We start from the raw sequence: 13748 nt of genomic DNA on the forward strand, positions 1-13748 counted from the left end.
ATAAATGACCCAATCAACGCATCCATAACTTCCACGTGACTTTACTTATCTATATAAGCACGATGGCAAGCACAATCGACCTCTTTTCCAACACATCTCTAAGCTAGTAGAATGTCACAGGTAATAAATGGTACGATGAATGGACCAAGTAATGGAAAAGAGAATCCGCATTACCTTGAGCTGAACCACCATTACGCTGAAGAATGCAGCCAAGACGATATCGGATCATTCCTGTTCACGTCAGAATCTGTTGGAGAGGGACACCCAGGTAATACCCGACTGCTACGCGCTTTTAATTGATGAGCACGTGAACGGCTTTGTATACAATATAGTATGTATGATGGCTTGCCGTGCTTATTGTAAATGCAGGCTACTTCTAAAGTGCTAGTCGCTTTCATGTTGCATTATGTCGTTTCTTGATTATGTCCCTTTCATGAAATGAGACTCAGTTTGAATTATATAATAAGAAAGATCGTTTTTACTTCTAAAACAACTTCAAATGATTCAGGGAGTTTTACTATTTAAGGGTAATATACTTCAACAGCGAACGAGTTTGACATTGGCTACAAAAAAAAAAAAAAAAAAAAAAAACTTTTTCATAAACTTGAAATAGCCATATTGCTGGTGTTGCATAATTGTATTTGAAAGATTCTTAGTCATATGTCCTGTTTAGAGCATACTTAAATTTGAAATTGTCTTAGTCATATGTTCTGTTTACAATATATTATTACAGAAAAAAAAACACTCCTTGCTTACATTTTCAGGAATAAGTGTAAAATGTAATATTCTAAAGGCACCACAAGAAAAAATGTCAGCATCTCCCAGAAAATGATTCTACTTTCATCGTTCCCAAGATTTCTAAGATATTCTCTCTCACAATGTGTGTATGTGTTTCTGCATGTCTGCTTAAACCATGCGGCATCAACAGCATTGTTGCAAATTCTGATTTTATTTAGGCAACTTGCTTATAAAGCTATCGCTGTTGGCCTTTTATAATGAATGAATTGTGATGTCAAACTATTTTTCACAACATTTTGTGTTTTATAAATTCATTGATGAAGAATGGACTCCTGGGACTTTCCTATTTACATCCGAATCCGTTGGCGAAGGCCATCCAGGTCAGTCAGCAAAAATGACAATATGAATAGACTTTTTGAAAATCATTTTTGGAAATAATAAGAAATCAGTTTCTAAGCCTCTTAAAGAGGCTATATCATTCAGATCTGTCTCAAACATTATTTAAGATCTTTGAAAAAAATAAAAATGAAAGACCAGAAAATTTTGTCTTGTAAGTTTGAGACATACTTTGGAGGGAATTTTTTTATGTCATGACATGTTTGTGTAAGAAAGGGAATGGGGGATTTCTGAAGCAATATGTATTTATTGTGCCAATGGTAGTGTTTTATGGTTGATTTGATGTTGTCTTGTAAAAGTTTGTTTATATACGGGTGGGAATTGGCTGATATGTGGACTGCGAGGTTTTTAATGTATTAGCTTTGAGTTTATTTATGGTTTTATTTCCTGGAAAGACTTTTTTCTCACCTGTCATATTATTCATTTCACCACAAAGTGCCAAAAAACATATTAATATTCACCTAATTCAGTTAGGGCATATGCAATACTTATTAAGAAAATGTCGCAATACAGTTTTAGTAGTCCCAAACTTTGCTTGAGACCTGCTCTACTCCTCAATTTCCCTTATGCAAACAATGCTAAATGGATACTCAAGACTTCTGTACAGATTTTAAATCTGGCTTGATTATAAGTTCAGAATTTCAGTCAGAAACTGGATTCTCTCATGTTTGAGTAAGGGACATCTGTTTAAATACAATAGATAGCGTTTGCCACTAGCAATCAAAAGGTTATCTTAAGTCGTGCTAGTAAGTGCCCCTGCCCGAGGTATGTCCCGTACCAGCACTTGGACCAGGATTTTTCCCAATATCACAAGATTCAACTGGTCACAGCCAGTTACGTCTGGGTATTTGGACCAGTTGGAGACACCTGACCAAGGTGTCACCATCCAGGTACACAATGATTACACTCCTATGTACACACAAACCTGTTCCTCAGCCCCTGGCCTATATTATTGCCCTACCTGTATTATGTAACATTTTAAACTTCAGACTTAAGAAGGAGATAGAGGTGCTGTGGTTTTTATTATTTGCACAATGTTGCAAGTCGGTGGCTGGGTTGTTATTGTTATGTTTACAAATGATTAAGCGCACCCGGGGAAAACATTTAAGTTCAACTGGTGAAAATGACCAATGCACAGACAGATTGACTAGAGTGATTATTTTGATAATGAGCTACAACATGGGACTAAGGAGATTTATTGTTTTACCAGGTCCTTTTGGAATTGTTGGAGATGAGGGGAGGGGGTAGTTGACAATCATAAGAACTAAGTGTTTTGTCCATTGAATGTCCAGGGATATTTTAAAATCCTCTTCTTACCATAAGCAATAGCAAATATTGTCCTGTTGATAATCCATTAAGGGAGACAAAGCTAAACATATTGCCTTGTTTACATCATTTGAGAATGACATAGCAGTTTAGAAAAAGTGGTATTGTGTTGACTTTGTTTTGTTACCTTTTGTGTATGTTTGTTTTGTGACTGCTATAATTATAAATAGGCTGGGGTAGCACTAACACTCCCCAATTTTGTCAAATGCTAAAACAGACTAAGTTGGCTGATCCAAATAGGGTTCGTTTGACTTGTTAGTCAGATTTAAATCATTTGGAGAAAATTGATTTAAAAAAGTAGTGATTTGGTTAAGTGAAAAAAGATGCTAGTGCTATCCTGGAAGGATATTAAGCTCAATATATTTGACTGGTTTCTTACTCTAATTCTTTGGTATGCTATGTAAATACATGTTGAAGAGAAAAATAAATAGTTTTGCTTAAGGGAAGTACTTCAGGAAGTTAGTTTATCATTGAGGGTTTCAAAAAAATGCTGAGTAATGGTTCTAAGGAGAGATGATGTAATGTTGTTTATATGCCTTTGCTGTGACCAGGTTGTCAAGAAATAAGAAACAATATAGTGTTAAACTTTAATTTTAGAATACTAAATGTTACTATTCTTATTCCACAAATCAAATCATTGAGAATGTAACAATAGTCTCAGATATGATTATTGAGAACTTCTGTGATTGCTTTTCACTTCATTTATTTATTTTTCATCTTATTCAGATAAAATTTGTGATCAGGTCAGTGATGCTATCCTTGATGCGCACCTGAGGCAAGACCCCGATGCCAAGGTGGCATGTGGTAAGTATGGGCTTTGTAATATCCAATCTTGACCTCTTAGTATCTGGCCTTAAATATTTCATCATTTCTGATGCAATATTTCATCTGCCATGTTTATACATAAATCATTTATTAATGACGTATGCTAAATGGTTAATTGCTTTTTTAATTTAGATGTGGGTAAGCAAATAAGTGTGTGGGAATGATAACAAGTGAAAAATTTGTATAGTTTGTTTATCAGATATAAAATTTTATATCATAAAATGTGTCAGAGAAAGTGCATGATTGTCTTTACACTGTAGGGGACATAATACATGAGATCAGTGTGCACTAAAATTCAAACAAGTGGTATGACCTGACATAAAATGTTATCTTAATTTTTCATAGCTGATTTACTTGCTAAATTGTCTGCTCAGAAGCAAACATAAAGAAATAAAAGACATTGCATGACAGACAGATTAGAGTTTACCTCATTCTTGTTGAAAATTTTTATCCCAGAAACTGTCACCAAGACTGGCATGGTATTAGTCTGCGGAGAGATCACCTCCAAGGCTCACGTCGACTATCAGAAAGTAATCAGAGACACAGTGAAAGAGATAGGATATGACTCTTCTGATAAAGGTAACCTTGCAGTATTCTTATATGGTGTTTTAAGTAGATACTCATTCAATTCAGTTGATGAAAAAACCCAGACATGCACTGGATAAGATAATTTACTTGAAAAATAAATGAAAAATTATCTTGTAGAGAGTTAACAATCTGATTTGGAAGAAGATTAAACTTAATTAAGATAAAGTTTATTAAAAATTAGATTTAGCACATTATCTGGGTGCTTGCTAGTCCTAGAGTTGGAATCCCAAATATGAAGACAATATAAGACGTTCCCAAAATTGTAAAATTTTAAAAAATGAGATCATTTTCTTTTCACATTTTCCTCTTATGCACTTCTAAGGGGGTCCTTGAAACACTTAAAAATACTATTAAATGGCACTGAATAGTATAATGATTCTCTATATCAAACTTTGCCTTTTTTTAAAACATACTTCTAACCACTGTTTTTATCATAGCTTTTAAACAGTTTTATCTCGCATGTGGTTTTGAGCCTTAATGCTAATTCATAATTTTAAGCTCTTTGTAATTGTCTTCCATGTTGTCAGGTTTTGACTATGAAACCTGTAATGTCCTGATGGCACTGGAGGAGCAGAGCCCAGAGATAGCACAAGGTGTCCATGTAGACCGCCATGAGGAAGAGGTCGGAGCTGGCGATCAGGTGAGTTTATAATAATAATAATAATTATTATTATTATTATTAGACAAGAAAAACTGCACTGATTCTGATATGGGAACCAGGGATGACTGTCGACTGCTAGGTGTAGATGACAATATGTTTGCATTTTGATGAGAAATTTTAAATAGATTTTTTTTGGACACGTTTGTTATGAAGTTTGGCTCTTTTGTGACATTTCCAGTTAAAAGGGGTTATGTTGACCATGGCACGGTGCCATTACCAAATTAATTTTTTAACAATTTGTAGTGACATAGAAGTAAATTGGGATTTCTGGTTGAAGATTCAATGCTATGACAAGATGGAAAGTAAGGGTGCCCAACTCTCTTCTTTCATGTTCAGTGACATTAACAACTTGTGCCTCATTTCAGGGTCTTATGTTTGGTTATGCAACAAATGAGACAGAAGAATGTATGCCACTGACTGTAGTTCTTGCACATAAAATGAACGCTAAGATTGCCGAACTTAGAAAGAATGGTGGACTGCCTTGGGCACGCCCAGATACCAAGACACAAGTGAGTTGATTCCCTAGACAACAGATAAATATTTTTGTGGGTAAAACGGTTTATGACTACAAGTTATCTTACATTTGTTCAACATTTTACATTTTAAACTAAATGCTGTAATGAAGTGCAATGTTTGAATCAGAAATAATGATTTAAATAGAAAATTATTTTGTAATGTAAATATTATCTGGAAATGTGATTCATGCATCAAACTTTCAGTTTTGTATTTTGTTATTTTAATTAATTGGCCCCAATTTAATCAGGGATGAGATTTTTCCAACTATCGGCAGATTTCCAACTTTTTGGGAGCCAAAAATATCATTGGCCTAGGCGGGCCCCTGAACCCCATGCTATATTTTCAGACTTTTTCACTAAATAGCAATCTCAGCCCTGTTTAATGTATTCCATAGAGATGTCTGATGGCTAGGGGGAAGAGAATTTTCCTCTTGCTTTCTATTCTCCATCCCAACACACAAACAAAGGGGGGGCATGTTGGATTTAGGCTCCGTTTTTACCCGAAGAAAACAAAAACTCGTTTGGATTCAGACCCTTTTCTCACCAAAAAGAAAAGAAGCAGACCAGTTTGAGGTGCACAGAAGTACTGTGAAAAATATGAAATTGTATATTTTTTGCTAAAATCTTTCTTCGCTGCAACATAAAAGGGGCTGCAAAAAGTTTGCTTCTCACACCACCCTACCTTCAAATCCTACATGTAATTGTGGTTAATAAAGTAGGTGCTTGCATTTTTGGTAAACCGACAAGGGACATCATCACTTGACTAATTGTTCCATTTACTTGTAGGTGACCTGTGAGTACAAATTTGAGCGTGGAGCCACAGTGCCTATCCGAGTCCACACAATAGTCATATCAGTTCAACACAATCCTGAGGTTACAATGGACCAGCTTCGCAAAGAACTTATGGAGAAGGTTGTCAAAGTAGTAGTGCCAGAAAAGTACCTAGATGCTAAAACTGTCTACCATATTCAGCCATCTGGGAGCTTTATCATTGGTGGACCTAAGGTACAGATTCTTGGGGGAAAGTTCAAAAGCTGCATTATCCTTCACAAATTAATTTGAATTTGGTTTTATTTTTATTGAATGATAAATGACTAGCAGTAAATTTCTTTCTACTGAAATAGAAAATATCAAATGCAGTTCTTGATTAAAGAAACAGGCTGTTTAGAGCATCAGATAATGATAAAGCGTATGTTTTATATTACATAGCAGTTCATAACAATCTTTTTTTTACCGGGCTATGGTTGAACAGTTCCCCTATTAAGGTATCTAATATTAAAGATATGAGAATGATTTTGTCAATAATATCATTTTAGGGGGATGCAGGTTTGACTGGCAGGAAAATCATTGTGGATACATACGGGGGCTGGGGAGCCCACGGAGGTGGTGCTTTCTCTGGCAAAGATTATACCAAAGTTGACCGCTCTGCTGCCTATGCGGCTCGCTGGGTTGCCAAATCACTCGTGAAGGCAGGGTTGTGCAAGCGTGTGCTAGTGCAGGTAGGTCAGAAGGCAACAAAATATTGTAAGAAACAAGATTCAAGTTGCACCTTGCCTTTAGGGGGGAAAGAAATGTAAAGTTTATTTTCAAAATGCACAATTAGAAATTAATGCTGGTTTAAGTGGAATTCCCTTTATTTTTCCCTATTGATGCTCTTTGTATTGTTACTTTTTTGTGATGTTTTAAACCGCTGGCAGTTGTGATACCTAATGAAGAATCTTCAAAATATGACATATGTTTCATTTCAGGTTGCTTATGCCATTGGCATAGCAGAGCCACTATCCATCACAATCTTTAGTTATGGAACATCCAGAATGTCAGAGAAGCAGTTGCTGCAGGTTGTGAAGAACAACTTTGACCTCAGACCAGGAAAGATTGTGCAGTAAGTTGAACTTATTTCTCTTATTAGAACTCTGTGGAGTAAGTTGATTTTTTTACCACAAAAAAACACCGTATAATCTGGCTATTCCAACTGTATTGATGAACGAAGATGGTTACCATATTGGTTTATAGGGAATAACATGGTTTGCCTTATATCTCCTTGAGTTTTCAAGTTTTCCAATCTGTAAATTCTGAAGAATTAGAAATAAACAATATTAATCTATTTTTTTTTTTTTTTTGTTCCAGAGCTCTTGATTTGAAAAAGCCCATTTACCAAAAAACTGCCTGCTATGGTCACTTTGGACGCGCCGAGTTCCCATGGGAGAAACCTAAGCCTCTCCAATATTAGAGACACTGCAAAAGATAAATCATGACACCCACTTGATACAGTTCACATACACTTGCTCAGTGCAATAGAGTAAGCACAAGGACCACAAACTCTATTGCCAGGTAGCACCTTTATGATGGCTATATCAAGAGACGCTTTAGACGAGATGGGTATCTAATAAGTTTTAACAAATCATGCATTTTGTTCTTCTTTCTTGTGGTAAATCAGGTTGACCACAGTAGTAAGAGCGTAGAACTAACCCGACACTAACAGTAGTCAGTGATTCATGGGGGAGTTGGGCTGCACCGGGGTCTCATGGTTTCAGCACCCTCTGGTGATTGTTACTGTTGTTAATACAGCTTGGTTTGTCGCTCTTCACTACTGCAAATGTGCAGTTTTTTTTCTGAGTAGGGTTTTTATATGCACATTTGTCTTGTGTTTATGAAAATTCATTGGAAAAGAGCACTATTTATAAACACTCGGGTCTACCGTATATTCAGATTGTGAAACAGTTTTCAGTTATATGTATATACAAGTTAAATGTACATGTAAATATTTCAGATAATTTCATTATTTTATTGGTAATTCGACTGTGTCATAATTCCTCTGTGCCTGTTTGAATACAACAATGAAGAACGACGTAGATAAAGACCATTCAGTTATATGAAGTTGCTCAACTGTTGTGAGGTTTAGTAAGATTTTATTTTGACACTGTATAGTGTTATTGTTTTATTAATATTATACAATTTTATTCCAAGGGGTTTCATTAAGAATACTTAAAGCAGCTATCAATATAACTGATTAAAGAAAATTTATCTTAATACGTGAAGTGGTTTGGCAGACCCAATTTTCATGAAAGTTGCCATTGCACCCCGAGTTTAAGTGTCTTCTGGAATCTCACCTTTTTATCTGCATGCCTGTGACGTTTCCATGCACGGTGACCGAAAAACATGCTTAGTATAGGAAGTTACCGTGTGTACTCTCAAACTCGGGGTGAAGATCTGGACTGCAAAGTAATTAGAGTTTGGAAGTTCATTCAGTTGAGACTAGATATTACAAGTGCATCTGATGTATTGTAATCATCTGCTACCGAGTAGCAAACAGTGGTGTTCATATCTGAGGTGAAAAGCACATATGAGGTCGCAAATAATTGTTTTTGAAAATGTTGAAATGCTGCTTATGTTGGTGAAAAGGCTTGATCTTTTGCATTTGTAAATTTCAGGTATTGTATTGGTGTTCATCAATAAACATGTTATAAGAAAATTTGGAGAAAATCCTTTGTCTTTCCTGTGCAGTTGTTTATTAGAGATATTGGATACAATTTCAGACAATATTGATGAGCAGGCTATGGGGCTCAGATTACAGTTTTCATACAGCATTCTTTAATGTTTGCTGGAATACAGTTTTACCAAAAGGGTGCAACACATAACCAAGGAAAATGATAACAACCTAAAACGACAATATAAGCGGAAAACCCAGTCTTATGGTATTGCTCTCTATGCACAACACTTGACCCAAAGCTGCATGAAACAAATTGTGGCTTCCGTCTTTTTATGAAAAACTCAAACCTTTTGTTCAAAATAAAGTTCAAGGATAAGCATTATCAACGGATTCCTGTAGGGCTTAGCTGTTCTGTTTGGTATGTTGTGGACAGTCATCTTATTATTAACCTTTTAAAGGGACATGCAAAAGAAAAAAACATGTTCATCATTCGAGCCCAATAAGTATTATGTTTAAACGCAATTTTTGTGAGGGAATGCAATCATTTTCACCCTCGAACACAATTATCTTTCACTCCATGGCGATGACAGTCTGGTCTTCATGTTACAATTATCTCGAACGAAAAAGCTTATCACCACAAGTATTTTTATTTTTCAAGAACCCAGGCTCAAATCTGCCTGCGGTTTCACCATACCCAACTAATTTTCAGAGTATTTTGACATCATCCAGTATTCTCAATTCTCAATCGTCAATAAAATTTATGAATATATTACCATCTCTCCGTCTTGCTCAGCACCCCATCCCTCTTTTTGTCAGCAGTATAACAAATATTTTAATTTTTTTCAAATATTGCATTTTTGTTTTAACCAAGGGTTTTATTTATCTTTCTTTGCATGCATTATCCATCTCACACCTGCCTACTGATGGTGGTGTGTTGCTCCTTCCTTTTTGGATTTTAATATGTAAAATATATGCATGTCAGGAGTGTTACCTGCCCAATTTTTACAATGAAGCTTGCAAAAATTTGAACATCCTCAAGATACTCTAATGTTACAGGTTGTAAGATGGCCACTGAAAAAAAATTCATCACATTTTTTCCTATGGATATGTAAATTTATATTAAAAAATATGCACTTCCATGTTAAATCATTTTGGTGCACACAATAAAAAACATTATTACATGTAATGTGTTTCATTATTCCATTACAGATATTAAATAAAAAATTGCAAGGTGCATCTAGTCTTACTTACATAACAGCAATTTGAAGAAAGCAAGTATAACAGCCAGGTGTTTCTTTTTTCGTGCCAGTATATATATGTAAAATGGCGAGGTAAACACCGACTACGCAAAAGACGAAAATGGTAAGTATGAGTTGAAGAGAAAATAATAAGATTTTTAAAATTAAGAATATTAGCAAACTTAATAAAATCACTGTAATTCATAGAAAAAAGGTACATCCCTCGAACAAACAATATTACACCTGAAAATGCCCCTAGCAGTGACACATTTGGTGGTGAGCCAGAGGGGCCTCTCAGGAAAAGAACTAAATTTTGAGGCAAAAAGAAATACACTACCACAAGGGGGCATTAAGGATTATTTGAAGGGGGAGGGAGGGGGGTCCGCGGATGCTTAGCCGACCCTTTGTAGATATTTGCTTCTATCAGCAGCATTTGTAGCAGATGTGGTACTGGCACGCTAATGATTTTGCTAAAAGGGGAGGGGGGGGGATAAAAAAAAAGCATCATTCTGTCTTGTTTCAATCATTCTTTGTGTGTGTGTGTGTGGGGGGGGGGGGGGGGGGGGAGGGGGGAGGGGGTACAACAATGAATACAAAGTAGACAACATGACACCAGAAAGCTTTAAACTTTATTTCTAATTAAACATTACAAAATTAACAGAAACCCGATTTATTATTTATTTTCAAATGCTTAAATTGCAGATTGGTGCAGATTGTCTAATTAATATGCTTCATTCTATTCAACTTCATTTTGGATTAATTTATTCAACATCCCAGGAACAAATAATTCTATAATGAAAAAGGAAAACTTCTTTAAGGAAAACTGCCCACCTTTGTAACAAATGTTATAACAAAAATATACAGTTTAACATCAATACGTACTTTCATTTTATTTCTGTTTACTTTTAAGTAATGTTAAAACATTGAAATGTGGATCAACAAGTAAGGAATTAAGCAAGCTTGCTTTGAAATCGTTTGGATCATTGGTATAATGTCAAGTAATTGGCCACTTCCGATTTTAAGTACATTTTTGATTTAGAGAATGAAAGGTACTCGTGTAAAGTGGTTATTGCTCAACCACACTTGAGAAAATCAGAAAAGCAGTGACATGCGATCCTCCCTCGAGGAATGACTGTGTGCACCCAGCATCATCAGGAGGAAAGGGATTAGAATTAGTAGGGTAATTAACAGAAAGGACTTAGATTATGATTTTCTCAATGCCATGCTAAACAATTCCCCTGTCATCAGAGGCAAATATTTTATAAATACTAATTCCAAACGATTGGCTGAAATGTGGATAATAATTACTGTAGGCAATACCAATGTTTCTGAAATTGACCTGACACATTTCTCATATAGACCTATTGTAAAAACCTATTGTAAAAACTGCAAACAAGATTATCGGGCAGGATCTACCAAAGCTGGATGATATTTTTAAAGACAGAATGGAGAAAAGAACCGTCAACACCATGGAAGACTCTTCTCATCCTGCATCATCACTTTTTACGTTTTTACCAATACAGTAGTAGACTTTTAACTTTTTAAGGCAGTAAGCGCTTTTTAAACAGGTTTTACCTAAGTACAGTGATGCATTTTAATTTGATCTCAAAACCAAATTCTTAATTTATCTATTATATTACTTTTACTCTGTATTTTATCAAACTTGATCCAAATGGAAAATAATTTCTGATTTTTAAATAAAGTCTTATCTTATCTAAGACCTATAGCTACATGTAGTGCAGATTAACCAATTAAAAATATAAAAATATATACTAAATTAATTATATACATATGAAATGAGAACTATCCCACTTAAGTTAGATAAGATATCAAAGTACGTTCAAACGCACAAGTGAAAAAATGTCTAATTAATCTCCATAAAACCACATCTAACAAACTTTTTAAATAAACCATAAACAAAATAAAATAGCCTGCATTTGCAATTATTTGTGAAAACTATTTACATACTTGTATGTGCACATGTATTAACAATATCTTTTCCAACAAAGAGTTAGATCTATTTCAAACAGAGTTAGATCAATTTGGTGCATTGGGTTTGTTATAACATGCATTGTGATTCTTTGTAATCATTAGCCATGGTCCAAAATGTTTCAGTTATTCTCTGTATGGATACAAACTGGGTGCATTACTTGATGCATTTCTTATAATTGGTGTTTTGCATGTTATGAGAAATGCATCTAAAACGTAGACAGTAAAGATGACACCAATCTCACATATTCAGTTCTGAATAGATATCGAAGTCAAGATTTTTGTGAAGTTCTATATCTTATTACATATGCTGCAATTATTACAGTCATTATTTGACATTATGGAATGATTTAGTGGGTAAACATGAAAACATACCATTAGGTGTATGGAAATTCTTGAATTATCAATGGAAGATGAAGACTTAAAGTTGCTGCCTTATTCATTACCTTGTTGCAAAGACTTTAGTAGCCTACAAGTTCAAATTAAATCTTTGTCTTAAAAAGAAATAAGGAACGAGATTAGATTTTTCAATTAACCTATCTCCCTCCCCCAACAAAAATATAAAATTTACTTACCTTAAATTGTTGATCTGACAAGTATAGTCAATGTCAGAAGGGAGGTGTTCACCATCTTCTATGTTCTGCAAAAATAAATAAAAACAAGATTAGATTATTTTCAATTTGCCTATCCCCCCTGAAAAAACTACTAACCTGAAGTTCTTGATCCAAAGAGTAGTACATTAATGTCTGCATGGATGGGTTCATCATCTTCTATGTCCTGCAAAAAGAAATAAGGTACGAGATTAGATTTTTTCTATTAACCTATCTCCCTTCCCCCAATAAATGTATAAAATTTACTAACCTTAAAATATTGATCCAAAGAATACAACGTCAATGTCTGTATGGAGGGATTCATCATCTTCTATGTCCTTTAAAAAGAAATAAGGAATGAGATTAGATTTTTTCAATTAACCTATCTTCCTCCCCCAACTAAATTATAAAATTTACTAACCTTAAATTGTTGATCCAAAGAGTAGTACATCAATGTCTGCATGGGGGAGTTCATCATCTTCTTTGTCCTGTAAAAGGAAATAAGGCACGAGATTAGATCTTTTCAATTTACCCATCCAACCACCACCCCAAAAGAATGAAATTTACTAACCTTAGCTTGGATCCAAGAGTGAAGTCCACATCCGTGTTGGGTCGCTCATAATCTTCTTTGGCGTGTAAAAAGAAATGAAAAACGAGATTAGATTTTTTCAATTTACCCATTCCACCCCCCACCCCCCACCCCCCAAATAAAAAAAATACTAACCTTAGCTTGGATCCAAGAGTGTAGTCCATGTCTGAGTGGGGTCGCTCATTATCTTCTTTGGATTGTAAAAAGAAATAAAAAACAAGATTAGATTTTTTCAATTTACCCATCCCACCACCCCCCCCAAAAAAATAAATAAAATTTACTAACCTTAGCTTGGATCCAAGAGAGAAGTCCATGTCCGGGTGGGTTCGCTCATCATCTTCTTTGCCCTCTAAAAAGAAATGAAAAACATTAAAAGATTTTTTTCAATTTACTTGTCCCAACACTTCAAAAAAGTTAAATTTACTAACCTTACCTTGGATCCACGAGAGTAGTCCATGTCCGGGTGGGGTCACTCATTATCTTCTTTGTCCTGTAAAAAGAAATGAAAAACAAAATTAGATTTTTTCAATTTACTCATCCCACTTCTTCAATAAAAGAAAATTTACTAACCTTAGCTTGAATCCAAGAGTGAAGTCCATGTCCGGGTGGGGTCGCCCACAATCTTCTTAGTCCTGTAAAAAGAAATGAAAAACAAGATTAGATTTTTTCAATTTAGCCATCCCACCACTTCAAAAAAATAAAATTTACTAACCTTAGCGTGGATCCAAGAGTGAAGTCCATGTCTGGGTGGGGTCGCTCATCATCTTCTTTGTCCTGTAAAAAGAAATGAAAAACAAGATTAGATATTTTCAATTTATCCATCCCACTTCTTCAAAAAAATAAAATTTACTAACCTCAGCTTG

General features: G+C 34.9%; 1 protein-coding gene across 2 annotated transcripts; it reads left to right on the forward strand.

Moving 5' to 3' along the window:
* The first annotated feature begins 61 nt into the window (after positions 1-61).
* Positions 62-8521, forward strand: LOC106160641 (S-adenosylmethionine synthase). 2 transcript variants are annotated; one of them, XM_013537297.2, is made up of 10 exons: positions 62-268; positions 1062-1118; positions 3187-3264; positions 3742-3864; positions 4401-4513; positions 4900-5043; positions 5836-6054; positions 6366-6548; positions 6798-6931; positions 7177-8521. In XM_013537297.2, the coding sequence occupies exons 1-10, from the start codon at positions 112-114 to the stop codon at positions 7277-7279; spliced, it is 1311 nt and encodes a 436-aa protein (XP_013392751.1). In that variant the 5' UTR covers positions 62-111; the 3' UTR covers positions 7280-8521. The 2 variants fall into 2 exon arrangements, with proteins under 2 accessions (XP_013392751.1, XP_013392752.1); XM_013537298.3 differs by lacking the exon at positions 1062-1118.
* The last annotated feature ends 5227 nt before the right edge of the window (positions 8522-13748 follow it).

This window comes from Lingula anatina, chromosome 2 (genome assembly GCF_051362555.1).
Source record: "Lingula anatina isolate TDL-2025a chromosome 2, LinAna3.0, whole genome shotgun sequence".
Lineage (NCBI taxonomy): Eukaryota > Metazoa > Brachiopoda > Lingulata > Lingulida > Lingulidae > Lingula > Lingula anatina.